This window comes from Podarcis muralis, chromosome 10 (genome assembly GCF_964188315.1).
Source record: "Podarcis muralis chromosome 10, rPodMur119.hap1.1, whole genome shotgun sequence".
NCBI lineage: Eukaryota > Metazoa > Chordata > Lepidosauria > Squamata > Lacertidae > Podarcis > Podarcis muralis.
Genome location: NC_135664.1, coordinates 6,691,174 through 6,718,308, shown reverse-complemented (window position 1 = coordinate 6,718,308; position 27,135 = coordinate 6,691,174). Strand labels below are relative to the sequence as shown.

At 42.3% G+C, this 27,135-nt stretch overlaps 2 protein-coding genes across 3 annotated transcripts; one reads left to right on the top strand and one right to left on the bottom strand.

Moving 5' to 3' along the window:
- The first annotated feature begins 582 nt into the window (after nucleotides 1–582).
- Nucleotides 583–15,147, top strand: DNAJC2 (DnaJ heat shock protein family (Hsp40) member C2). 2 transcript variants are annotated; one of them, XM_028747351.2, is made up of 17 exons: nucleotides 584–786; nucleotides 1,991–2,181; nucleotides 3,112–3,187; nucleotides 4,169–4,267; nucleotides 4,687–4,828; nucleotides 5,806–5,886; nucleotides 6,635–6,700; nucleotides 7,348–7,439; nucleotides 7,527–7,648; nucleotides 9,338–9,487; nucleotides 10,266–10,354; nucleotides 10,440–10,509; nucleotides 11,398–11,582; nucleotides 12,242–12,342; nucleotides 12,908–13,015; nucleotides 13,442–13,596; nucleotides 15,016–15,147. In XM_028747351.2, the coding sequence occupies exons 1-17, from the start codon at nucleotides 726–728 to the stop codon at nucleotides 15,088–15,090; spliced, it is 1,863 nt and encodes a 620-aa protein (XP_028603184.2). In that variant the 5' UTR covers nucleotides 584–725; the 3' UTR covers nucleotides 15,091–15,147. The 2 variants fall into 2 exon arrangements, 1 of the variants encoding a protein (XP_028603184.2); XR_003708634.2 differs by lacking the exon at nucleotides 15,016–15,147 and having other exon boundaries at nucleotides 583–786; nucleotides 12,242–12,356; nucleotides 13,442–13,531.
- On the bottom strand, nucleotides 15,143–27,135 carry PMPCB (peptidase, mitochondrial processing subunit beta). The gene is made up of 13 exons (XM_028747352.2): nucleotides 26,991–27,135; nucleotides 25,277–25,417; nucleotides 24,294–24,380; nucleotides 22,161–22,290; nucleotides 21,207–21,405; nucleotides 20,145–20,224; nucleotides 18,711–18,823; nucleotides 17,774–17,917; nucleotides 16,971–17,131; nucleotides 16,148–16,233; nucleotides 15,984–16,072; nucleotides 15,530–15,605; nucleotides 15,143–15,451 (listed from the first exon to the last, which is right to left on the bottom strand). The coding sequence occupies exons 1-13, from the start codon at nucleotides 27,069–27,071 to the stop codon at nucleotides 15,387–15,389; spliced, it is 1,452 nt and encodes a 483-aa protein (XP_028603185.2). The 5' UTR covers nucleotides 27,072–27,135; the 3' UTR covers nucleotides 15,143–15,386.

The window sequence follows — 27,135 nt, the reverse complement described above, 5'->3', positions numbered from 1 at the left end:
CTACCCTCCCCGAGACGCAGCGCGCGCCCACCCGCCTCGCTGGAGTCTGAATGCATAGAATCAGAGACTTGTGGAGTTGGAAGGGACCCCGAGAGGCATCTAGTCCAACCCCCTGCAATGCAGAATCTTTTGAACCCACGACCCTGAGATCAAGAGCATCGTGTTTTTTCTACTGACTGGGCTAAATCTCTTCAGAAATATCCCCCCCAAACACCGAGACTCTGGGGCTTTTGTTTTCTGTGCTGTTCCCAGGAATAAGAGGCTTAGAAACCACTTCTTCTTGTGGCCTTTTTGTCGCTTGTAGAGAAAAGCAGACCTGAAAATGTTTATTTGCGTCTGTATCTGTGGCCCTCAGGCCTTCAAGCGGGAAGGTCTCGCTAGCGGCTCACCAAAAATCCCTGTGCGCAGTTTAATAAAAACACAAAACTTTAATTCTCTACAACATGTAAGATGGCAGGGACGTTCCTTCCGTTTAAAAAGGAGGGCGGGGGAGAGAGACAGCGAGGCCTGCGGCGGAACCTCTCCGTCGCGCTCCGAGGCGAGGCGGAAGACAGGAAGCGTCGGACAGGAAGCGCTTGCCCGCCCCGGAAGTGTTCGCCGGGTCCTTCCATGCGCCGGCTCCTGGCAACCCGCGACCAAGGCCGGCGGCGGCGGAGGGGAAACACACCCGCGGCGGACCCGTTTGTTCCGGGACGGAGCGGCCTCCCCTGGGCGGCGGCGCCGCGATGCTGCTGAGAGGGGCTCCCGAGGGGCAGGTCACCGGCGTCTCCAGAGCCTTGTCCTCGGGTCGGTCCCTTCTCCTTTCTCGGCTCCTTCCCCTCCGGCCTTCCCCGCCTCCGGGGGCCTCGCAGGGGGGCCACTTCTCCGCGAGTCCCCGGTGAGGCGGCTTCCTTTCACGAGGCCTTGGCCGGGAGGGGGGGGGATTAGTCGGTTCTCCGGCGCTGAAAGCCCCCGGCTGTTTCCCTCTTTCTTCCCCCCCGCCGCCCCGGTTTTGCCGCCTCCCCCCCCCCCCCCGCCGCGGGAGCTGCATAAGAGGAGCAGAAATTCACCCCGCGGACCTTTCCCCGGCACCCCGTCGATGTAGCTGTTTTGCTGGTAGAAGCTGCCCCTGTTGAATTTCTGCCTGTCGCACAAATATCCGCGGCTCTAGAAGGATGTGCAGCATGGAGGGGTTTTTAGCTCGTTTGCTTCTGGGACATATTACTGAGATTGTTGGGCAGAAGATCTCTCCTGCTTTTTCTCCCACAGAGGCTTCATGTAGGAAGGTGTTAACTCCATGGGCGGAATGCGCTGTTTCCTACCTTAGTGCAATACTGCCGATCTTATTCATTCATTTTTTAAGAAAAAGAATAAAGCGAGTCCTCATCTTTTTGGGGAGAGGTGTCTCACACGCACACCCAAAGCAGTTATGTTGGTAGAAGAAAGCCCTTCTTGCAGGTTGAGCAGGTGTATAGTCTATAAACTGTAGGATTGCAACCTGAAACAAATACATTTTTCTTTGGCGGATAGAAGAGCCATGTTGCCCTCACATGTAACTGACTAAAGCACAGCATCTACTACCCTAAGTATGGCAGAAATGTGTCAGTTATAATACAGTTAACCAGCTAAAGTGCTTCTTATTTTAAAAGCACTTAAGTGACCTATTTCTAATAAAACTACTTTTCAAACATCTGCCTATCAAATATCTATTTGTAATGACAATTATAAAGACGGGTTTGCTGATGAATTACAACAAATTTAAATAGCTGGTACTTAACATGTGTGTGGTATATGTTTTTATAGGCTGCCTTGAAGAGGGCAAAATAAGAGTGCATTTATTGGTGTATATGATACTTTAATGATGCCAAACTAGGATTTGCTGTGTCTTATCTTTGCAGAACACATTCTTTTGGCCAAATAAATGTATACAAGGTTGCCCAGATTTTGGTAGTGGGTGAAGATTTTAGCTCAGTGGAAGTGCCTCCTAAGCTTGTAATGTTTTTATTCACAGCTTCTGTGCTTTGCCAAGTTGAACCTGTGGGAAGATGGTTTGAAGCATTTGTTAAGAGGAGAAACATACATGTTTCTGCCTCTTTCCAGGAACTGGAAGATGAGAAAGAGCTCTCTGAAGAGTCAGGTGATGAAGAATTGCAGCTGGAGGAATTTCCTATGTTAAAAACACTTGATCCAAAGGACTGGAAGGTATATGATCTAATGTTACAATTGTATTTGTTCATTTTTTAGTGAAGATTTCCTACCAGTACTGACAATTTGAAATATTTCTATTTTGCTTCAAGCAATATATTCTATATTGCTTCTTGAGAATTGCTTCATCTTTTATTCCATGTGTGGTTTGATCTTAAGGATTGTTTTCAGCCACACAAAAATTAGTTCTCCCCGTCCCCACTTCAGGGAAATTCAAGATTCAATTCCACTTACGTAGGAGTAAGCCCCATTGAGTTGCCCAATAGCATTTTGTGCCCTCTCCTTTTTTCAGATTGGTATTAGGTTTCACTTAAAGAGTGGCACTTTTCCCAGTGGCTAATACTAAGTAAATAGTTATAAGCTAACAGCACAGTGTCAATGCGTCACTTGGAAAAAATATAACATTATAAAAGCTTTGAACATATATGACGAACATATAATATGAAGGTCTGGTCAGATCAGCTAACAGTGGCAATATGGAAGTCTGCCTTCTAAAGTTCCATTAACAGGCGTTGCTGCTGCCTTGTGCTTAATTTATACATACCTGTTTTCATTTAACTCTTTTCTTTTTCTTTTGCTTCATTCTGTTGTGCTCACATTTCTTTCTGCTAACACTTTTCTTGTGGCAACTGTTAGAGAGTTGGAGAAGTAGGGCACCACACTGTAGCAGCTACCTGTGTTCTTTCCCTCTCTCATGAAGTGAGGTGGTCTTCTTTCTCTCCTTTTTAAGGTCTCTTAAAAGACAATTCCTTATTCCAAACCTGAAGTTCTGGATGGCGGAGCTATAGGGGTAAGGAAAGGCAATAAAGTCAAAAGTGGCAAGAAAACAGAAGGAGGAAAAGAGTAGTTTAGCTTACTCTGCCACTTGGCTGCTCAATAGTTGCTACTCACCATAAATAGCTGTTGATATTTGCAATTTTCTCTCAGAATCAGGATCATTATTCAGTTCTTGGGCTGGGACATATAAGATACAAGGCATCTCAGAAGCAAATAAAAGCTGCTCGTAAGTACCTTTACATTCATTTTTTGTATTGAAAATGCTTCAGGTCATATGAACAGTTCTGTGCTGTACTGAAAGCTGTTGATTTCATAAAGGAAGAACATTTCACTTAAAAGGACACCAAGAATGTGGTTTTAGAGTCTGATTGTTAGTTTAGGACTTATGATTATGGGGTGGGGAGGAAGAACACTTTAAAATACATGTGTTCAGGGGTCACAAAACTAAAGAAAAACAGTAAGATGCATTTTACATTGACTTCCAATTGAAGTAAAACACCTGAAATTAAGGATTTATTATCTGGGGCAAAGATACACACACATGCAGCCTGTGATCCATTTGTAATTTTTATGTGGTAACTCAGAATCCTGATGCAATGTAGCTCCTTGTGCAATTTAGTTCAAAACCTAAAGATGACACACACACACACAAAATACTGAAAGGTTCATAATTATTGATCTTAACTGCTGCATCAGCCTAAATCAGCTATGGTAGTGTGAAGGTTTGGGGTTTCACAGCCCAAACCCATTTGTAGTTAATGGGGGCTTTCAACCCCATAGGCATGGTTAGGATTGCATCCTAAAATACAATACTTTGCATATGCAGAGTTGCATTTTTTCAATACTGTAGTTAAAGTATAATTAGTTATTTAGTATTCAGAAATTAATGCGTGGGGTGAGATGTTGAAACCTTAAATATGTGTGAAACATCACAACGTACTTGTTTTGCCATTTTGCATTTTATGTAAGGGAGAGGGAAATAATTTTACTTACATTGCTGTCATCCATTAAGGATAGCTATGACCCCACAGATATGTAGTATGGTTCAACTCATGGGGTGTCTATGAAAGTACAAGGTATCACTGCCGTTTGTTTACTTTTTGCTGCTTAAAACATTTTTGCTGTTTAAAACAGACAATATGCAAGTGATGATAAATCAGGTGAAGGAAGGTGCTTCTGAAGTTGACATTTCCTTCTACTCCCATAGATAAAGCCATGGTTTTGAAACACCATCCAGACAAGCGAAAAGCAGCAGGAGAACAGATAGGTGAAGGTGACAACGACTACTTTACTTGTATAACAAAAGGTAAGTCCTAGTTATCAACTAACATAGCCTGAAAAGGGAAAGCTGATGTAATGATGATTTTAGAATTGTGCTCTATCCCCCTTTCAGAAGTCCTAATGATAGCTTTTAAGCATGTTACAGAAACACGCAGTGCATATCTTAATCTATTGATTCACCAATCCCATACCTATTGGCAAATGCAGTCACCGGGATTCTTCATTGGCTCTGAGGATTGGATACATATGAATAGTTACTTAATCCATCCAGCACAGTCCACAAAGCTAATTTTCTGAAATGGCTGTGCATTGCATGTTAGTTCAGAAAAAGTCAGGCTGGGCATTCGCAGTGCAAGGCACTTTTGAGGGGGAACCAAGCTTGGCTCCCATTCTTAGTTGATTACTTACTGTAAATTGATTATTTACTATAATTCCATTTTCCAGCGTATGAAATTTTGTCCGATCCTCTGAAGAGACGAGCATTTAACAGTATAGATCCTACTTTTGATAACACTGTTCCTTCTAAAAGTGAAGCAAAGGAAAACTTCTTTGAAGTTTTTTCCCCGGTTTTTGAAAGAAATGCCAGGTAAGCTATATTATAGGCTGTAGGGGAGATTGTCTCCCACTTTGCCTTATTGGCAGTGTGTCTTTGTGTTAGAAGTGTCTTTGATTCCAGCCATTTGGCGAGCTTGAGCATCTTAATAGTGGTCAGATGCAGATAGAGTTGTGTCTACATACCTAGTGGTTTGATGTGTTTGAACTGAACTCGCACTCAGTTATCTCACTCTTAGGTACTAAAATAATATTTGTGTGCCTATTGCTGTTTCCTAGCAACACACACTGGTGATACCATTAGAGCAGTCTGTTGTAGAGCAGATCCATCTGTTGGTACCAGAACTGCTCTAATTATTTAATGCAGCCTCAGTGCTTGGCCATCTTCCACTGTCACTTGCTTCACAAGGCCTAGCCTTCACGATGGTGCACAAATAATTTTCTCAGCTTTGTCAGAGCAATGAAGGAGAAGCTATGCTCAATTTTTTTGTTTCTGTCCAGTGTACAGTTTTATATTGCAATCTTGCAGTTGTGGATGTTTTAGTCCAGCAGGGCTAGGCTAATAAATAATGAACACTTAGTTTTGTTTGTTACTATGTTAAATATTTTTGTGTTTTTATATTGTAAATCACTCTGTGATCCTTGGATGAAGGTATAGAAATTTAATTTAATTTGCTAATACTGTAGAAATAATAGATTATACCGTCTCAACATTCCGAGTCATTTTGCAATGTTAGCACCAAGATGGAACACTGATATTGTTTTCCTTTGTGCTACTTGCTTGAGAATCAAATTATTAGATTAAGCTCACTTCTTCTGAATTTGAAATCTCATTTAAATCTATAGATTATCGTCTATAGAGTTTAGAGGATTAGAGAAGCAAATCCATATACTTCAGATTAAATTCTCACATGATATAGCGTTAATGTACAGTCAAAGTTACTGTTTCATCAATGAATTCACCCAACTTTTCATCATAGTCAATGTCTGCGTATGTCTTAATTGCTACAGATGGTCAAATAAGAAAAATGTACCTAAGCTTGGGGACCCAAATTCCTCCTTTGAAGAGGTAGATGCATTTTATTCATTTTGGTAAGCAAACTTTTTTCTTTTTCTTCCTTTTGAAATAATTCTATGTGGCCTGTCAAAATTGTATGGGAAAACTTGTCTGTAAAAATAAACAAGACTCTTACACTTGTAGAAGTCCGTATAGTATAAAAACATAAGAGCACTGAATAACTTTTCCTTAGGAATAAAGGGTGGGGCCATTGCAACCCTGTCGCAGTTTGAAACTTTCCTTCCCCCCAAAATAGACTGCCATATATATAAATAGTGGGATTGCAGAGTCTTTAGTCAAGACAAGCCTGGAATAGTTGTGATATGAGATCTTCAGATTGATGGCTTGTGACTTATGGGAATGACGTTTTTATTTAGTGGCAAACAGATGTAGGTGACTAGATGTTAACATCATTGCCAATCTCCATTGCTCTGTGCTGTGGTTACGTAGAAATGCAGAAACAACGCTGGGGGGAGAGGGGCCAATGTAGGAAGCAGAATGCCCATCTGCACTCCCATCTCCATTTTCTTTGGAGGCACTGTTCTTCCCATATCATAAGATTTTGCCCTGCAGCATAAAATAATCAGAATGAGCTGTTCGTTAATATTCTGGTGGCATGTAGATTTCCTTAAGCTTGATAAAGTGTATGGACCAGGCAACTAGCAGTACAATCTCAAATTAAGAATGCAAACTAAAAATGAAGAATTTGCAACACAACTATTGCGACATTTGATTAGGCATCAACGCAGCACTAACTTTCTCTCTTACTTTATTGTATGTTAGGTATAATTTTGATTCTTGGCGGGAGTTTTCTTACTTAGACGAAGAAGAAAAAGAAAAAGCAGAATGGTATGTAAATAAAAGCACCAAAGTTAATACACCAAACAAATTCAACTTGCGTATCATAGTATACAGTGGTACTTCCGGGTTTGCCGTGTGCGCATCCCGAAGGTTACATAACCAGAGGGTTACATAAACAGAGGTTCGACTGTGTTACAGATTTTACACTAATCTTATTAATGATAACAGGTACTGAATAACAAAGTGGAATAAGCCTTGTGAATAGGCCTAGTATAGATTCTTGGAGATAATCAGTCCAAAGAATGGTCCTGTTCTCTACTCTAGTATCTCAGTATTGTGCAAGCATTCCCCAGCTTATTGGAGGAAAATTTGAACAGAAATAAAATACAGGAAAGCTTTCTGTTCTTAGGAAGAATGTACCAGGAGGGAGGGTTCGGTGAGCCAAGGTTTAGAAACAATGGTAAACACATGGTATGTGTCAGGGTACATTGAATACAATAATTGGGGTTTTATCAAAAGGCATCACTTGCAAAGCTGTTTGAAGCTCTACTGAATACGATCGTATTCACTGAGGAATTCGTGGAAGTGCTGCTGTTCCTCTTGAGTTTTACAACATTTCCCGAAATGATTTTATACTGAGATGTGCTTGAGCATAGAAGTGCTTTCTACTTAACACCTCTCATCTCTCTCTGCAGTCGAGATGAGAGGAGGTGGATTGAAAAACAGAACAGAGCAGCTAGAGCATTAAGGAAAAAGGAAGAGATGAATAGAATAAGGACACTCGTTGGTAAGTGTGAACTCAGTTTTGTCAAGACCCGTTCATTACGTTTCAGCCTTTATATGTTCACTTCACAGACACCTTTTCTTTTCTTAGACACCGCATACAGCTGTGATCCCAGAATAAAGAAGTTCAAGGAAGAAGAAAAAGCAAAGAAAGAAGCTGAAAAGAAAGCAAAGGCAGAAGCAAAACGAAAAGAGCAGGAGGAGCGCGACAGAGTACGTTTCAATCTATACTTGTTTTGAAGGGTTCAAAAAGTGTGAATGCGTACAGCAGAGCTTTCCAAACTCTGTGTCGCAACACGTTAAGTGTGTCAGCTGCAGTGTGTAGGTGTGTCACGCAAATACTCCCTGTGCTCCTTCCAGGGCAAGAAAGGGGTTCGTTTAACCTCTGGTTTGCTAGTAAAACTAAATCACTGTGTAGTGAAATGATGCATGTCTAAAAAGTGTGTCACCTACATGAAAGGTTTGGAAAGCGTTGGTGTACAAAATGTTTTGGCCCGCTGCCAGCTTGACAAAACTACACATTGGGTGGCATTCAACCAGCTTGAACTATGAACTTCTGCTAGCAGAGCAGGGCTTCCTCTTCCTCACTTCCCCCCATGAAGCCTGCCCCCCCCCCACTCCCCTGTGGACGCCCCTCCATAGCTGGTTTTATGGATGGGGGCTGCAGCGGAAAGGAGGTGAAGGAAAAGTTGTTATAGTAGCAGACACAGCTGTCACCCCCTGAATATCACTCCAAATTGCTGATACTTGTTGCCAGAGGTGTATCTGGCAACTTCATTATAGTTTTCAGCAAATGCTGGACGCACCTCTTTACCTTAGTCTTTGACACTTGAGAGGTATATTTTCATGACCCACCCTATTTTTTATGATTGAAGGCATACAATTAAAGAATACAAACTGTTCTAAATTGTGTTTAAAATAGTAATCTGCCCTGGGACCTTAGAGTGAAGAGCAGGTAATAAACTGAAATAATAATACAGCATTTTAAAGGTTTTGGTTTTACATAATAATCTTTTGACTTGGCCCATGACCCATGTAATAAATTTTGCTTTCCTAGAAGATACCGTATTTTTCGCCCCATAGGACTCACTTTTTCCCCTCCAAAAATGAAGGGGAAATGTGTGTGCGTCCTATGGGGCAAATGCAGGCTTTCGCTGAAGCCTGGAGAGCGAGAGCGCAAGGCTTGCAGGCGGCAGCCTGGAGCACGGGGCGCCCTCCGGAGGGCTCCCTGTGCTTCGGGTGAGTGTCCGCAAGTCTCGTGCGCCCGGCGGGAGGTCCCGCCGGGCGCGCAAGGCTTGGGGCAGCAGCCTGCCGCCTGAAGCACGAGGAGCCCTCTGGAGGGCGCCCCGTGCTTCGGGCAGATGTGTGCAAGGCTTGGGGCGGCAGCCGCGGCTGGGGGGGGGATAATTTTTTTAAAATTCATTTCCCCCCCCCCCCCAAAAAAAAAACCGAGGTGCGTCCTGTGGGCCGGTGCGCCCTATAGGACGAAAAATACGGTACCTTGTTCCACCTAATTAAATATGTATTCCACCTAAACAAATACACAGTATCTTTGAATTCAAGTGATGGGTGTGTTTTGGCGCCAAAACATGAGATAAGCAAGCGTTTAAAAAACTATTTTAATCCTGTTTCATTAGCATAAGAATTTGTGACGTTCACATTTGCTAAAGATCTGTCGTGCTGAAAGATTTCATGGAGCACAGATGATTGCTGGAATGATGCAGTTATTTATTTGTACAATAATTCAGGTCATGGCCTTGAAATAATGACAAATATGCGTCTCTGGTTGGTTTGCTAGTAAGAATACCTAAAATTTTGAGAACTGAGTATCACAGACTGCTTTTAACTTGGCATAGATATAGTATCAGACTTTACTGATTCATAGTTTTTCTTCTGTTTCAGCAAAGGCAAGCAGAATTAGAAGCAGCACGATTAGCCAAGGAAAAAGAAGAGGAAGAAATTAGACAACAAGCGCTGCTAGTGAAAAAAGAGAAGGATATTCAGAAAAAAGCAATTAAAAAGGAAAGGCAAAAACTGCGAACAACCTGCAAGGTATATGTGTACTGCTGTAGTTAAATATAAATTTTATCAGCTTTCTAACATCCAGCTCATAGAACATCGGGTTTGAACATTAGTCCTCATTCTCGGAGAAGCGACCTTGATATCTTAAAAGAGTTTTTCTTTAAAGCTGTATAAAGCCTCACATTTACTTTTGATGTTGTTATTCAAAATATCCTTGTGATCTGAGGTGTGATGTGAAGGCTATGGTAACTATATATAGTTTTCCAGAAGGGATGCTAAAAATAAACAGTTGCAGTTATCCAAATAAAAAAGTGAGCACTGGGGAAACATGCACACAAAATGTGCATATTAGCAAAAATAATGTACAAAAAAGCATTACGTTAGGTGAACTTGCACACACAAATGTGTATTCTATGGGGGGGGGGGGGGAAATACTTATGTCCATAAGTGATGCTGTGGTACTCATAGTCAAAATGACAAGAGGTGCAAGAAGTTCTCCAAAATATAAACATCCAATTTTAGAAGCATACATCTTAGCCAACATATGTGTCACTGGTATTTTGCACTAATTAATCAAGAGCTTAAAATACTAGGCATTTGAATGTCAGAAATCAGCTAATTCTTCAGTGCTTTCTGCTCTGAAAAGCAAAGTTAGTTCAACTTTCGATAAGGATGTTGTTCATGGAAGTGGTTTGCTTAAATAAAGTATTACTACAGCCGAAATGCCCAAACTAAACATTGCTTGTTGCCTCTACCTGCTGTTTTTCTGTAATCTGAAGATAAAGCATATGGTGTTCTCCTCTTTCAGAACTGGAATTACTTTTCTGACAGTGAGGCAGAATGTGTTAAGATGATGGAAGAAGTAGAAAAGCTGTGTGATCGTTTGGAATTGGCAAGGTATGCATTCCTGACCCACATGTTACGTTTTTTGACCTTCAGCTTTCTACTAGATCTGAAATATCGCTCAATAATTTATTTTTAGTCTGCAGTGCTTGAATGAAGCACTTACATCCACCACAAGGGAAGAAGGAAAGGCTGCTGTAGAAAAACAGGTAATTATTCATCTTTTGTCACGTAAGAGTGTGTCAACATAGTGAAAATATTGGTGTGATCCTGTCCAACATGTATGCTGTGTTGTATAGGAAGCAAATTGCCCGGCAGAATTGCATTTCTAAAGAGAATTTGCACCTGCTCACACAACTAATAATGCCTCTTTTATTGCATTTTTAAAGTCCAGCAGAATCTCAGAGCATACAAAGTGTAAGAGCAGTATGCTATCTAGAGGTTAGCAGATGAATCTTTGCAAGCTTAAGAGATAAAAACGAGAAAAATGGGACACTTCCTTGTCCGTTTCCCCTCTTCAGGGCTAGCAAGAGGATTATAGATTTTTTTTTAAAAAAGGATAAGGAAGTTCAATGCTTGAACTTCATGTTAAAGTATAAGGACTTACATGGTGCCAAAATCAACAGAAGACTGACACTGCTTGTTCTGTTACACTATTTAAACTGAATTGTGAATTAAGTTTAAATGGTCTGACAATTCTCTTGCTTTATTGTGGTTACAGCTTGTCTAAGACCAGTAACATGCATGTGATGAAATTATTATTATTTCCTCCTTTAGACGAGGGTGTTCCTCATGAGAGTTATAAATCAGTCTAAAGCTACCTATTTAAGTGCAGTTAATTTGCACAGATGTTAGGGGAAACTTTCTTAATTGCTTCTGCGAGAAACAAATGGTGAGACGTGTTGTAACTTGTGCAGCTGTTACCTCCTTTTAACTTGTTTTTGGTTTTGTGTGTTTTTGTTGGAAAGCAGTGGACTTCTCCCACAGTGGCAGTTGTGGACCAGGAAACTTGTGGCAATTGCCTACGTATTGGGAGAAGGCTTTTGTGTTTGCAGCAATTCAGTGCTAAAGTCTCGTGTGTTCTTGTATTCCCATAGATAGACGAAGTAAATGAACAGATAAGGAGAGAAAGGGAAGAAGCAGAGGCTCGTATGCGGCAAGCGACAAAGAGTTCTGAAAAACCCACAAGCGGAGGTGTTGGCGGAAGTAAGAACTGGTCAGAAGATGACTTACAGCTGCTAATTAAAGCAGTAAACCTCTTTCCTGCTGGGACTAACTCAAGGTATCTACAATTATTGAATAGTATGTATATAGGCAGTAGTCTTGTGTTGAAGCATAAAAGGAAAGCAAGTCAGGGTGCTGATTTTTATGTTAAATTGATTTGTGAATATACACTTTCTCAACGTATCACAGATCTGCAGAAACAGCTTTCTGCTGAGGGATATTTGCAAAGTCATTCAAGTTGAATGCTGAATTTGTTCTGTATTTCTGGCTGCATGATTTCGGCTAGATTGCAGTTTGGGGGTATGAGCTGAAGGCTCATTTTCCAGGGAAGACTCTTTCTTCTTCAACAATTTGTGTTTTTCTAAAACACAAGGTTATTGTATATTATGGATATTGTTAAGCATATGCATTAAGCACAGCCGAGAATAATGTAACTCTTATTTAGGAAGATGTGCATGTATAATTCCAAAACTGCATCCAACAAATAATTTCAGTATTTGATTTTAAAATAAACAGGGTGAGTCCAGAGACCCAGTGGATACAGAATACCCATGTTCCACGGGGCCTCTTTTAAAAGACTCGCCCTGTATATCTTACCAAACGATATATTAATTACAGTACACACAAAAAACTAGCCAGGCATTTAACTGCTAGAATCAACATACTTTTAAAGGATGTTTTTAGAGCATTTTTGTTTTTTCTTTTGCCTGATAATAGGTGGGAGGTTATTGCCAATTACATGAATTTGCACTCTACTACGGGAATAAAGCGAACAGCAAAAGATGTTATCAACAAAGCAAAGAGCCTCCAGAAACTTGGTATCTTTATCTTTGTAAGATGGTCTGCATGCTTCCATTTACTTCCTAGTAAATTCAGCTTACATTCCACAAGCCTAAATACATTCCTGTCCATCCCTGCCCATTTCCACTATCTTCCCCAATTCGGAGGCAGAGTATATGAAGGGTGAAATAATATAGCCCTCCAATCTGTTTCATTGGTTTCTTGGCTTGATTTCTCCTGGAGTGCTGGCTGTTTTGCGTAATGAAGACTTTCATATCCCAAGGGTTGAGATGTCCTTATAATAACTGGAGTGTCATTTTGAGCTATACGTATATGCAAAATTTCAACATTGTGTAAGTATTGATGCTCCTTACAAGGGTGACCTAAACCACTTTGTATGTGCACCCTCTTGATAAAATAATGTAACTTGTTGGCCTTTCAGGTGAAAACTGAGTTTACTTAATATTCTCAGACTTCTTTCGTTTATGACATGGGTTGAATTGTTTAGTTGGCCTTTTAATACTTGACTTTAAGCAGAACAATTTCCTGTGAAACATTCGTTTGGGGCATGATTACTTAAAAGCAACTTCTTATTCTTCTTAGACCCTCATCAGAAGGATGACATAAATAAGAAAGCTTTTGATAAGTTTAAAAAAGAACATGGAGTTGTGCCACAGGCAGACAGTGCTACACCGTCAGAACGTTTTGAAGGTAAGCGGGGAAGAAGGATTCGCCTCTCCCAAATATTCCATATTTGGGAGTCCTACTCCCAAATATTCCATTCAGCATTCTTACGCCCAGATCTCGTGGTTAAGAGCCATCCCTCCAGTTCTGCCACTGGATGCTTTTGGGCATTATCTGCTTGATGTCTGTCACTACTACTGTGAGGAGCTGCAACCAAGTGAACAAAGTTCTTCATTTACAAGTTCTAGTGTTTGCAGATGTGAACAGAATAGTTAGAATTTGCATGAAATTATGTAATGTTCAATTGATGAAAACAAAAATGCCCCGATGCTTGAACTAAAGGCATCCAGGGAAGAGGGAGAGTGTTGGGAAATTGCCTGGGAGTTCTGCATAGCTTTCACTAACGACTTCATGATTAAAACACATTCTTTTCTCATGTATTATTTTCAACAGCCACATTTACAGATTTGTCTCCATGGACAACAGAAGAGCAAAAACTTTTAGAACAAGCTCTCAAAACATATCCAGTGAATACTCCTGAAAGGTGGGAGAAAATAGCAGCTTCTGTTCCAGGCCGATCTAAAAAAGACTGCATGAAACGATATAAGGTAGGAAAATATTGCTTCTGTTTTTACTCCATAGTGCACTTCAGAGTACTACCAGCTTAAGAGAGATCACATTTGCTTCTCTCCATTCCACTTCTTTAATTTCTCACTCAAGTGTCATAGGAACCTTACCTGTTCCTTGGGAAAGAGATCATGAGCAAAGGTAAGAGTAGCTTGCTGATAATAGTCACTGGAAAAACAGCTTTCATGACTGCCTGAGATAGTAAGGGAAAATTAATGATGCCTTGCCTTATGTAGAATTTGCCATTTGTGCCAGGGAGGGGAAACCCTGGCTTACCAACTTTTCCTGCAGGCAAGGCTGTCCCAGGCAAAGCAAATCACACACTATGGGTTCCCACATAACTTGTTTTAACAGGCAAACTCTGCTTCCAAAACAAATCAGGAGGCAGAAGAAGCTACAGACCCTGTCTTGGCAGATATAAGTGCCATAAAAACCTTTAAATAGGCACCAGGGATTGAATGTGATGCTACATACATACAAAGCACACATTCACTGCACCTACCTCTTTAATTAAAATAGGCTGGCCAAAAAAAGACTTTAGGATTGCATTATACCATTTGAATCAAAGACATATACCATGACCACTTGCAAATGTAGATTTGTATCAAATGAAGAAATAGAAAAGAGCAGGGATCACACTAGAATTTTCTTTCAATGTTAACTAAATTCAGAGTGCTGGCCTTTTAGTTCAATGCCATTCATTTAGGATTATTTGTGGTGTTCTTTATTGAATCGAAACATAAGTGAACAACGTAGTGGATTTCAGAACTGGGAGTCCCAAACTTCACTGCTCAGTCAGTGGGAAATGGGGACACAGCTGAGTCCTGTTGCAGCTAACCAGAGAGAGAATGATTTCCCTCCATGGGCAGTTCACCAAGTTGGTGTGTGAAAGAGCACAGTCCTCCAAGGGGAAAAGGTTTCTTGTCCCTGCTTTATGTGCTTAGTCTTACAGTAAGTGCCAATTCATGGTGGCACAGCCAAAATCCACACTATACGTGCATCAAGCTTATGTTGAAAGTCAAACTGCAGCACTGGGGTGCTTGTACAGGATTATAGAAATCACCCTATAACTTGAAACTGAATAGCTTTTGGAATAGTAATATCTATCCCATTCTGAACCCTAATTTTGGAAGTCTGAACTATTATAAAGTCAATACAGAAGTTATTGAGCAGTTAAAATTGGGTGGTGGGAGTGAGTGTTATTCACAGGAAGGCTAGCTGGTGGCAGCCTACTAATGGCAAATGTTTAAAGTTACTGATCGTTTGAAATTTTGTCTTACTGTGCCAAGACTTGAGTATTCTTTCTAGCTTCTCAATACTTGGAATAAATAGAACTTGCTTAGCAAATTCTACTAGATAAGAAACAATATGAACAAGGTGTTCTCTCTCTCTTATTCTAGGAACTTGTTGAAATGGTTAAAGCGAAGAAAGCTGCCCAGGAGCAAGTAGTGAATGCTGCTAAGACTAAGAAATGAGATTCTCAGTGACAATCTTAGTGTGTTCTGTTTTGTAATAAAAGTACAAATGTATAATACGGGTTTTATTATTTATATAGATAGCTGTACACTTCTTTGTGGAAACAGAAGACAAAATGTCACATAGTGAACTTTGTTCCACTCAGGCAGCATACTTGGGTTTGTTGTTGAACATCAAAGCAAAGTTTGAGTTAAGGGGGGAGGAATCAATTTGCCAGTCTTGAAAGTTCAAAGCCATCATCACAAATCTCTACAAATCATCCCTTAAGCCTCCAGGCCTCCATTTACGATAAATGTCAAGCACGAAGCCAGTACATTCCACTACGGAGTCTGTTGTAATCAGGGAGTTGTTCAAGTGGCCCTGAAATTTTAAAACAGAGATAATTAGAAAGAGCAGACAACTTTTTAAACTAATGGCAGCTAGTACTGAAATCCTTACCGACAGCAGCAATTGCAGGGCACTTATCATAAATATACTTTGTGCAGACTTCTTTGATTGTTTGAGCATCAATTGCCTGAAATACAAAGAACACAGCCTTTAATTTGTGACCATTTTATGTGACAGTGCAAATAGCTGAAACCTAAAAACAAGTATCCATCAGCATAGCTGAGGGTGTCTATATGCTATATCAAACATTACACCAAGAAGAGCTACAGCCCATGAAGTATGTAAGAATTTTGACAAACATCCAAGTTTTCCTGAGACCAGTTAGGAACACTGAAACACAGCTCTCAGCTGCTGGAACCCTACTTTTGGCCAACTCTCTTGTAGCTGAGATTTCAGCATAATCTTCAAACACTCTGCACCCATACTAATGCAGTAAACAAAGCCATAACTCTGAGCTATTATGTTAAGTTGGCTAAGAAAAGAACCAAACCATTATGCTCCTTACTTCAATTCTTGCTTCAAGTTCAGGAATTGGGATTCGACGATTGTAACACAACATTTGTCGTCCAATGTCTTCACAAATGGGAGTGGAACCTAAAATTAGACATTCTTAGCATGTGTGCATATTAATTAGACCGGACTTTTAAAAAGAAAACAATCAGATCATACCATCCAGTTGTAACAGCATGTTGGTTTTCAAAAGATTCTTTGCACGTGCAACCTCACTTTCAGTAACACTAGTACACAGTCGTATCCTAAAGACAATGAAAAATAGAAAGGTGTTTTGGCTCACTAAGAAGAAGCAAATGCACAATCTAGATAATTTAGAAAACAGGCCTTTATGAATAGCACATAGAACAATCACAGCTCCAGGAACCTCTTCCTGTAAGCTAACATCCCAGTGAAATAGGTCAAGGCCACAAGAATTGTAGAATCATAATGTAATAAAAGTAATTTATTTCTTATACCCTGTCTATCTGACTGGGTTGCCCGAGCTACTCTGGATGGCTAATAATGGTAGAGTTGGAAGGGACCCTGAGAGTCATCTAGTCCAACCCCCTACAATGCAGGAATGCTGCCCACAGCCGTCTGTTGGTGGGCTCGAACCACCAACCACCTGGTCAACAGCCAGATGCACTGACCCATCGACCTGTTAGGTTCCAAACCCAGCACAAAATATGCCAGTGCATGCATATTCTCCTATGTAATTGCATGGTATCCTCTAGGTCAGGCATAGGCAACGTCGGCCCTCCAGATGTTTTGGGACTACAACTCCCATGATCCCTAGCTAACAGGGCCAGTGGTCAGGGATGACAGGAATTGTAGTTCCAAAACATCTGGAGGACCAAGGTTGCCTATGCCCACTCTAGGTGAAATCCTGCACCAACTTTACGTAAGCTACTGCTCTCACGTATGCATAAAACATTCCCCTTCAGGGCGTTTGTTGCTTTCATTCCATATCAGCTCCTTTCAGATATGGCCACTTCCTTACCATTCTCTCTGAACAAAGTGCATCATGTCCTCTATGGTTGATCCCTCACAAACCATATAGACACCCCACAGTCCAGTATCTGTGTAGCAGGTGTTGAAGGACTGGAAGCTATGACAGACGTTGCCATGGCATGCAACTTGAGCAAGCTTACTAGACAGATTCTGTTGAAATAAAAAGAGGGTATTTGGGGTAGAATAGGTCACTTCAGTATCATGAAGCTTAGACACAAATGTCTTCATTCTAGGCACTTCTTAAATGCAGATATTCTTCTACCCCACACTTGTCCATCTACCAGCTTCTAAGTAGCAAGTACTAATCTATAAGAACAAGTTTAGAGATAGACAAATCTAAGCTAAAATAACGGCTGTTGGAATTGAAAGAAAACTCGGTTTAGAAGGGGCTTGATTTCTGCCAAGGATAATGTTAATTTGTCATTTTCAGGTAACACTTTTCCCCTGCAGGACTAACAGCAACTGCGGGAGGGGACAGAATTTGCCAAGCAAAAGCACAGGTGAAAATAATTCAATCCTTTCGCTGACCACACAGCTTTTAACCTAATAATATCTCCATATCACATCAGCTTTTGCTCTTAAGTGGCAGGAAAATGGATCTACAGGACTCAAGGACTGACTTATTTTCAAATAGCTATAGGAAGTATCAAGACTTGTCTACGTTTACAAAAAAAAGGAAAAAAAGATGATACTTGAGCTGGGCTCATCTTTCGCAAGGAGACTGTATAGACACAACCAACACTGCAACAATCCTTTACTTGAAACTGGTTAGTAATGTTGAGGCTAACTCACCACGCCACCTCCGAAGGATCGATCCCAGTTGCCTATCAGAGTATTTGCCACCATGAGAGGAATGGTGTCCGGGTGACACCAGCCGGCTGCTTCAACAGCTATCGCAATGTGGGCCAGAGGCATCTTATCATCTCGAACACGAATCTGATAAAGCAGCACAAACAAAAGGTTTCAGATACCTTTCAAGCAGGACGTGAAGAACCTCAGGCCCTGGGGCGAAATGCGGCCTGCCAGGTCTGATGCTTGAGACTCTACAACCTCAACCATCTCGGCCACACACCTCTTTCTCCAGGCCTTGCCCCTCTCCAACACAACTTTGCACCCTCCTTGAGTGCAAAGTTTTTGCCTGGCTGGAATGAGCCCATGAACTTTGTCCAAATGGAGGGAGGACAAAGAGGAGGGCGAACAGTCTAGTTAGAAACTAGCCTATTGTAATAAAGGTCCTTCACCTCTGCCTCTAGCTTCACCTACCATTGACATGTGGCCTTTGGAAGTCTGCCCAGGAGGGGATGTGGACCTCTGTCTAAAAAAGGCAGCCCCTTCCCTGCTTTAATGTAAAGGCCAAAATGGATGGAAGCTAAAAAGACACACACACAGCCTAATAAACTAAATCAATTGTACAGCTTTTATTTCCACTATAATGGCTCTGGAATAATGTCTAAACAAGACATCACAGCAACTTAGCAGAGGTTAAATGAGAAATGGAGGGAAAGTCAAAGTGGCAAAAGAAACAGGCCAGAAATCGCCTGAGTGCTGTAACGTAACACTAATGGTGCTTCAAAAGATGCTGACCTCCTCTGCTCCTTTATCAGGTTTCTCAGCAGCTTTTGCAGCCAAACCAGAAACTCAGCTAACCAGATACCTTCTATAACTATTGCATTATCAGTGATTTTTCAAGCTGCAGCTGTCTGGGTGGGAGGGAAAGGCCTCAACTTACTTCACTGCCCGTGAACCGGCAAGGGGGCAAAGGCGGCGCTCCTCCTTTTGCAACAGACGGCAAGTTACCAAAATGGTACTTGGCTAGTTCAAGCAATTCGTCATGAGCGACTCCTAAATGAGATGCACGTCAGTTTAGGGGTGATATATGTAAATGAATCAGACAAAAAAGCAATTAAATATTTCAATTTAGAATCCAAAGTACCGTAATTTTCGCTCCATAACACGCACTTTTTTGCTCCTAGAAAGTAAGGGAAAATGCCTGTGCGTGTTACAGAGCGAATGCACTGGATTGGAGCCGTGGCTGCCGTCAGTCAAGCAAAGCGGGAGCCGCTTGCAGGGCTTTGCACGGCTCTAGCTTTGCTTCCTTAAAAGCCAGGAGGAGGGGCTCCTTTGCTTGCTTTAAAGCTACCTACGAGGGAGGAGGAGGGGAGGAGGGAGGGAGGGAAGGAGAGCCATGGCAGCAAAGCGGGCAGCAGCCGCTTACACGGGAGGAGGGACAGACGGGACCATAGCGAGCCGGGAGAAGGCAGGCGCTTCAAAGCCAGCAGGCGCTTTTAAAGTAGCCAGCAACAGCTGCTGCAGCCTCAGCTAGCAAAGGTCCGCGTGCTCAGTGAGGCTGCAGAGGGACAGGAGGGCTTCGATCAGGAAGGATAAAATTTAAGCAACCAGCAGCAAAAAAAAACCAACCTGGAGCTCTGAGCCACGAGCGCAGTGAATTCAGGCAGGATAGATTTGAGCATTGTCTGGGTCCTAGTGCCCCTACCGTTTTTTTGTGCTCCATTCTATTGCTGCTGGTGGCTGCTTATCACTCAGGCTGCAAGGAGGAGCGCTTTTACACAGCTAATGGCGAATCCCCTGCAATCCAAGTCCTCCTCACTTGCTCAAATCTATTCTGCCTCAAAACAAGGAGCAGAAGGAAAAGGCTGCAAACTGTTAAATGGAAAAAAAAACCCCAGGCACAGGGCAAATACCTTAAGTATACCTTTAAAGCAACAGTGTTCTTTCCCTCCCCGCTCAGCTCACAGAAAAGCTCCTTCTCCACACACCCCACGCGTGCTCCTTGTCCATTGAGTGCTTTTCCTTCCCTCCCCACTTAAAACGTGGTTACAAAGCACGGATCCACATGGATCCTCAGGATTTTTGCACTGGGTCACCCCAAACTCACCATCAGATCACATGTCTGTGGCCACAGCATGAACCACAAAAGTCATACATCTACTGTTTCGTTTAGAATATTTTTTTCCTTGTTTTCCTCCTCTAAAAACTACGTGCGTGTTATGGTCAGGTGCGTGTTATCGAGCGAAAAATACGGTAATACTTGGCTAAACATTGACTATTTTATCCTTTCTGATTTTGAACAGAGGAAAGATGTACTTCTTAGTTGTGTAAACATCACAAATACCACAAACATCATACAACAGCGGCATCATACCTCCTGCAGCAGCAAGTACCATTCTGGGTCCTTTATAATGTGTTGTAATATACTCCACCAAGTCATTACGGTTAATGGACCTACAAGCAGAACAGCAAAACAGCGAGAAAGAAAAAAATATTTGATGCACAGAAGGGCAACAGAACGAGATAACTTGTCTACAGTTGAAAGCAGCATGCCACCGTATGAAGCAAAATTGCTTCTGATGTTCAGTATGTATAATTTGGGAGGAGGGAAGGGCCTTGCTGCTGTTTGCCCTGCTACTTTTCAAGAAGAGTCCACCAGGGGCAGAGTCCCCATACATGGTTTTTATGGCCAGGAGCTCTCAGGAGAGAAGTGAAACACTAACAAGCTCCTGTACACTAAGGGCAGAGTGCAGAAGAGCAGAGCATTCAAACTCTGAAACAATTAAACAATCTTAGAACCAACTAGTTGATTGCTATGGAGAAGAATTACAAGGATTTGTGTCACCTTCCACTAATCATGTTACAATATCCAATTAAGAGTGGAAATAAAAATTGTTCCCTGGAAATACTGCATTTTTCTCCAGGTACAAAGTGCAACACATAGTATACTTGGCCAAAAAAATGCAGTAGGTCTGCCAGAAAAAACCCCCCACCCTGTAATTTCAAGAATGAGATGGACTATGCACAACAATTTCAATTAACTTTCAATTAAGAATAATGAACTGTGCAGAAAGGTTTGAACATTGTATTCTTTGGATCACGATTCCCCCCGCCCCCAAAATAGTAATCTTTGCTTTGAAAACTGTAGTATCATTTAAGGTTTTAGCAGGGAGCGCAGCTATACTATACCCTTGACCAAAGAATGGTACACTCCTATCTGGGATGGTCGTCCTCTTCCACTGAGTGCACAGCTTTGGGAGGGAGGGAGGGAGGGATGCATGTGGAGCTGTGAGGGAGGAAGGGAGCACCAGATAAGCTGAATCAACCCTGGCGACTAATGGGTTGACAGATGTCGCAGCCAGATCGCCCTCACATAATAAAACAACTATACTATAAAATTTCATTTAAGAATTGGAGCAACGAAAGGGAGGCATACTTTATGTTTTCTGTAGGTCCTAATATGGTCCGTCCCAGTGCTGTATTTTGATAAGCCGTGGCATGGAGATAGTCAAAGACAACTTCCTGTAAATTAGTCTCAACTTCCTGCATTTCTCGAAGGATGACTCCTCGCTCCCGTTCAATCTCTGCCTCCCCAAGTGTGCTATTCTGGATGATATCAGCAAGAATCTCCACAGCTGGAAGTAAAATAAGAAAGAAATACATCTTTTTAGAAAGAAATTGGGGAAATGACAATTTTATATTTAGAAACAGCCAGGAAATGGGAGGGGGAGATGCATAACTTTGTGCTCTGGGTTTCAATTTATTTAAAATTCCATCCTTGTCACAGGATCCAGATTTGGAGCCAAATATGGTACACGATAAACCATAGCTTACTCTGCATATGTGAATCACACCCAAGTTGCTCATCCCATTTGGTATCGGGAGGAATCTAACCACAATCCTTGGCTATCTCAGCGGGGATCATGGTTTGTTTCACTCTACACAAAAACAATGATAAGCAAAAGTTTATTCCTAGATTACCAATTGTGGTTTCTTGCTTCCACGCACTAGCAGGGAGAAGTCACACAAATCAGTCATGCACAGTAAGCCATGGTTTATACCTAACCGTGATGTGAAAAACATTGTCATTAAGTATACTTTCAAGGTTCAACTCCTGAACACTCTTATTTGGAAGGAAGACCCACAGAAATCAAGACTTGTTTCCAAAAAAATCAAGACTACTTCCAAATTAATTATTACAGTCAGGCCTCAATTTTAAAAATAGTATAGAGAGTATGACACAGAAAGGCATAAATAAAGCAAGCCCAGCGCACAGGGCCCCCAACCTTGGTGTTTCTGCCGATGTTGAACGGCCAGTTAATCTACTTTCAAGGTCAGTTCCTTAGGGGATAAAATCTAAATTCCCAAATGTTCCCAAGCTCACAATTACCTCTTGGCAGGTCTTTTGAGAAAGACTTTGCATAATATACAGTTTGTTCTCTTGATGTATAAGCATTAAGGTGAGCTCCCATGTTTTCAATCTCCAGTTCCAGATCCAGCTGGGACCTTTTCTTTGTCCCCTGCAATTTAGATAGATATTATTCAAGCTGTAGATAAGAAATAAAACAGTAAGAGTACCTTGGTGGAAAAGGAGGAGATAACTGAAAGGACGCACTGTATTTCCTTATCAGAAATAAACAATGTAGTTATTCTACATCAGGGACCCCAAATTGATCTGGTCTAGCAGGTTTGCTTTGGATGGCTACTGGATTATCTATTTCCAGTTTGTCAGCAATAACCAGGGCAGGTATTTAAGGCACCTGCCTCACATAGTGTTTGGTCTATGACAGCTTCCTCAACCTTGGCCCTCCAGATGTTTTTGGTCTACAACTCCCATGATCCCTAGCTAGCAGGACCAGTGGTTAGGGATGCTGGGAATTGTAGTCTCAAAACATCCAGAGGGCTGAGGTTGAGGAAGCCTAGTCTATGAGCTGAATTTGATCAAAGAATGGTTTTAGACATCAGGAAAAATACTGCAGTCACCTGACACACTGTCCCAGCACACGCTGAGGACAGCCACATATGTGTGTGCCCAATATTATTAAGCAGAAACTCTAGTTGCTTGGGTCCTCGTTACTGTGTGGCTTTACGTGACATCATGAAGGAGCCGGTCCCCTAAGAAAAAGGACTCAAATGTCATTTTTCTGGTAAGTCCTTGAATGGTTTATGGAGACCTCTTCCCCGAGATACCAAAGACTTAGGGTTTTTTTTGTTTTTTTATTGGAAACTGTATGTGATGTGATTTCAACTAGCCTTTGTTGGGTGGGGCCCAGGTTACTTTACATACTATTATAGGTTTCATAATTTTAAACAAAGCATTACCTGCCTTGTGCATAATATACAGAGCAGGCTAAACCTACAGAGCAGGTATAGAAGTTAGCTAACAAATTTGAGGACAAAATGATTATCTGCATCTAAAATAGGTAGGTACAGTCCACAAAATGAACAAAAATGTATATCCCCAGGGTCTATCATAATGTAACACACAACACAATCTTTTATTTGTTTACTCAGAAGTTAGTCCCACCAAGTTCAACGAGACTTACTTTCAGGTAAGTGGATAAAAAATTGCAAGGCTACACTTCTGTTATGTTGCTGGACTCTCAGAAGTCACCCAAAATTTAAGATATAACGTATCAAAACTAATTCCTGTACTACTTGACCTATCACTCTCAATATTTTTTAAAGCCCTCTTTTACTAAGAAAGATCAAAAATTGTCTCAATCTGGTCCATAAGCTCTTATTTGATTAAAATAAACCAGTTTGTATGGCTCACTCCCCAAACAACGAAGATGACCAGAAATATACTCAACCACCTTTGAGTTTTACAACCTCTAGATGGAGCAAACAGAAATAGCTCTTGAATTAAAAAAATAAGTGTGATCTGAAGTCTTGTATGGTTGTCTTGTATGATTTCCAGGCAAGCTTTCAGAGTGCAGACTGCCCAATCCCCTGGCACAACCCAGCATGCCCCCTTAATGCTGATAGATCTCCAGGCTTTTGCCGCAACTGTTGTGTTTGCCGCTGCGTCAACATGCTCTAAAAAGCTTTCTGCAAGTATGGTGTGTCATGATGGAGTTGCATACCTCACCAGAATGGAGCACCCGCTACGCGTGATGCAGCACCCTGTAATGCAAGGAGCAAGGTCTTCCTAGAGATTATGATGGTTGCGCAGTCAGCAAATTTCACAGGCCACAACATACAATATAAATGGGATAGATCCTTCGGAGCAGCAATAAAAGAACTTTATCAGCTTCATCCGGATGACAAGCTGTAAAGTAACTACTCGTCCTTTAACCTTGGTGGCTACTTTCAAAACCATTAAGCATTAAATACTTGGGCCAAGGTTATTTCACCACAGCTGCCTTTATTGGAACAAGATCTAGATTGCTTACATGCTTTGACACTGCTTTCTAGTTTTCCAATCTGAAGCTAGGCATAAGGTCTACTGCTGAATTAAAGATGAACACAAATTAATGTTTAATTGGAAAAACAGCATGGGAATGTTACTTTGAGAACTTGCCTTAAAAGCCATATGCTCCAGGAAGTGAGCTGTTCCATTGTTTTTCTCATTTTCATATCTGCTTCCAGCGTCAATCCAAAGTCCCACCTCATTCAAAACAAATCATTAGTCTTACCAACCAATTAAACACAGACTGAGATTCAATATGCAGAGTGCCCCCCTCCCTCGCCAGTGGCGGGGGGAACATGGCCAGCAGGCAACCGCGGGGCACACGAGGGCAGCCCCAAGGTCTCCCAGTCTGGGTGCCTGCCAATGTGCCTCCCAGCCTGGCTGAGAGGGAGGGAGGGAGGGGAGGGGCAGCACTGCCACCACCACCACTCAAGGAGGGAGGAAGAGGAAGACAGGAAAGTGCCCAAGGAAGCACACCTCCACACCAGCTGCCCAGTCCACCAGCAGGGAGCAACACTTGCCCTGCCCCAGGCACCAGCAACACACGTTGCGCCTCTGGTGTGTGGAAGAGGCATTGATTCTGTAAGGCTGCATTAGGATAATGCAAAGGCAACCCGGACTCAGGAATGCTCCCACTGCAACCACACCGCACCACAAAATCACCACCTGATAATTATCAATGTATTATCATATTGCTGGTGCATAGTGGATCCATCCCATTGATCCACTTGGGTGCATAGTGGATCCATCCCATTGATCCACTTGGGTATCTTGGATCAATTTCCAACATCAGAATACCAACGGCTGCTATTTCCCATGAGAAAATAGTTTCCCTGATGATGCAGCGATCAAAGCAATTAGGCCTTAATAAAAACAACTATTCTACAAGCCAGAAAAGTTTACATTAAAATCTCCTGCATAAGTAAAGCATACCCTTAATGCAGCATCATTAATATTTACTAGGAAGCCTTAGCATTTAAATTTTCCTTCAGTAAGGATGCTATTACTGTTCTTTACAAAACCAACTTACCAATATTTGAAAAGGCAAAGATTTAAAAGGCCAGGGGAGTATTTCACTCACAACTGTTACTTACTGTGCATGTTGAAATCCCAGAATCTTCGGACGCTACCCTCAAGCCGTTATCCAGAGAAGATACCTTCGTCTCAGGAACATTTAGGACAATTTGAGATACTGCCTTGGTAGCTCTGAATCTGCTTCTCCCAAGATGTACAGACTATTGGAAAAAGTGACCAGTGAAGAGTATGATACAAATGCTTATCTTCACTTACAAGGAAGTAAAGCACGTTTATAAAATAATGTGAAAGCAAACAGAGTTCCAGTTACTGTTCTATGAGAGTTTAAGACAATAAGTGCTCCCAAAACTTTGTTCAGTATTTTCTATCTACAGAGAGACATACTGGGACGCAAACCTATGTGGAGCCCTCACTTTAGGGTTGTTGAGACAACCCTCTCAAATGTAAAAAGAATGCAAAAGGGAGCCACCAGATTGTGTGGGCTGGCTTTTCTGCTTGCCACCTATTACCAGAGCTTCCATGTGCGAGGGATAATTCAGAGCCCCCACATGAAATAGCTCTATGCATGTGGCTACATATAGCCCCTTCTCACAGTTGCTGGAAGCACAGCCAGATGGCACATCAGTAGAAGAAAGAGCCGGCCCACGTCCTTAAAATTTAACGCATGAGAGGGTTCGTGTGAACCCCCCTTTTTACTATCCGTCACAACCGAAGGACATATGGTTACTGAGTGATGAGAGTAATGTGTTGTAAGATACAATATTCACTATTGCTTTGGTGTGTTTGGGGGCAGATTTTGATACTGAAACTAGGCTTCAACATGAAGGCCACACTCGATAGGAGGACCTAGCTCCTTTCCCCATACAGTGGTGCCCCGCAAGACGAATGCCTCGCAAGACGAAAAACTCGCTAGACGAAAGGGTTTTCCGTTTTTTGAGTCGTTCCGCAAGACGAATTTCCCTATGGGCTTTCTTCGCAAGACGAAACGTCTTGCGAGTTCTTGCGAGTTTGTTTCCTTTTTCTTAAAGCTGCTAAGCCGTTAATAGCTGCTAAGCCGCTAATAGCCGTGCTTCGCAAGACGAAAAAACCGCAAGACGAAGAGACTCGCGGAACGGATTAATTTCGTCTTGCGAGGCACCACTGTAATTACCCTTTAAATGAAGCGTTCACGTCGGAAAAGGTGAAGAACGACGACTGCCCTCTTGACCAAGCTACCTCCTGACCAGCACCACTGGACATTGACAACGCAGAACGAACTAGGAGGAGCTGGATGAGGGTCAGTAGCCATTCATAGGGTGGGGAGCATCCCTCTTCACAACAGGGCGTGGGCTGTTCCCCAGCACAGGGCAAAACAACCACCACCACCTATATTTGTAGGGGCACATACAGAGCAGATACATTAAAAAGTCACTGCACTAAAAGGAATAATTGTGAAAAATAATAAATATCGGGGGGGGGGGGCAAATTTTGTCCTTGCTCAGGGCAGCCTTGCCCACAACACCTTGTGAAGAGTTAAGAGGTACCAGGCGACATCCCACCAAAACTTAAATCAACAGCACGGACTACAATTCCCATCAGGCGGCGCGCTACCGACTCCATCAGCGCGGAGCGAATACCAAAAGGAAGCCATGCGCGGCGTGATCAAGAAACTACGCGCCCCAGCATGCAGTGCGCGGCGACCAGGCAGGCGAGAGCGCCTCTCGTTCCGGCAGCAGGTGCCTCAGAGGCCCAAAGGCTGGGCAGCCGTTGGCCGGCGGAGCTTCGGTCACTCACCCGTTTCCCTAAGGCTGAGTTCCGCGAAAGGAGGAGGCCCAGGAGACGCCCGCCCGCCAGCCGACCCGCGGCCGCCGCCATTTTCCTGCCGTGGCCGAGCGGTCGGCGGAGCCGGGAGCGTTTCCGGAAGAGAGAGTCATGAGGG

What these genes read in the sequence shown, in the direction of transcription:
- DNAJC2 (XM_028747351.2), top strand. Translation starts at nt 726, where the DNA reads ATGCTGCTGAGAGGGGCTCCCGAGGGGCAGGTCACCGGCGTCTCCAGA. An exon ending in CTCCAGAGCCTTGTCCTCGG is followed by an intron (nt 787 to 1,990) that starts GTCGGTCCCTTC and finishes TTTTATTCACAG; the next exon opens with CTTCTGTGCTTTGCCAAGTT. An exon ending in ACTGCATGAAACGATATAAG is followed by an intron (nt 13,597 to 15,015) that starts GTAGGAAAATAT and finishes CTCTTATTCTAG; the next exon opens with GAACTTGTTGAAATGGTTAA.
- PMPCB (XM_028747352.2), bottom strand. Translation starts at nt 27,071, where the DNA reads ATGGCGGCGGCCGCGGGTCGGCTGGCGGGCGGGCGTCTCCTGGGCCTC. An exon ending in CATGCTGTTACAACTGGATG is followed by an intron (nt 16,073 to 16,147) that starts GTATGATCTGAT and finishes GTCTAATTTTAG; the next exon opens with GTTCCACTCCCATTTGTGAA. An exon ending in AACTTGAAGCAAGAATTGAA is followed by an intron (nt 15,606 to 15,983) that starts GTAAGGAGCATA and finishes TTTGTATTTCAG; the next exon opens with GCAATTGATGCTCAAACAAT.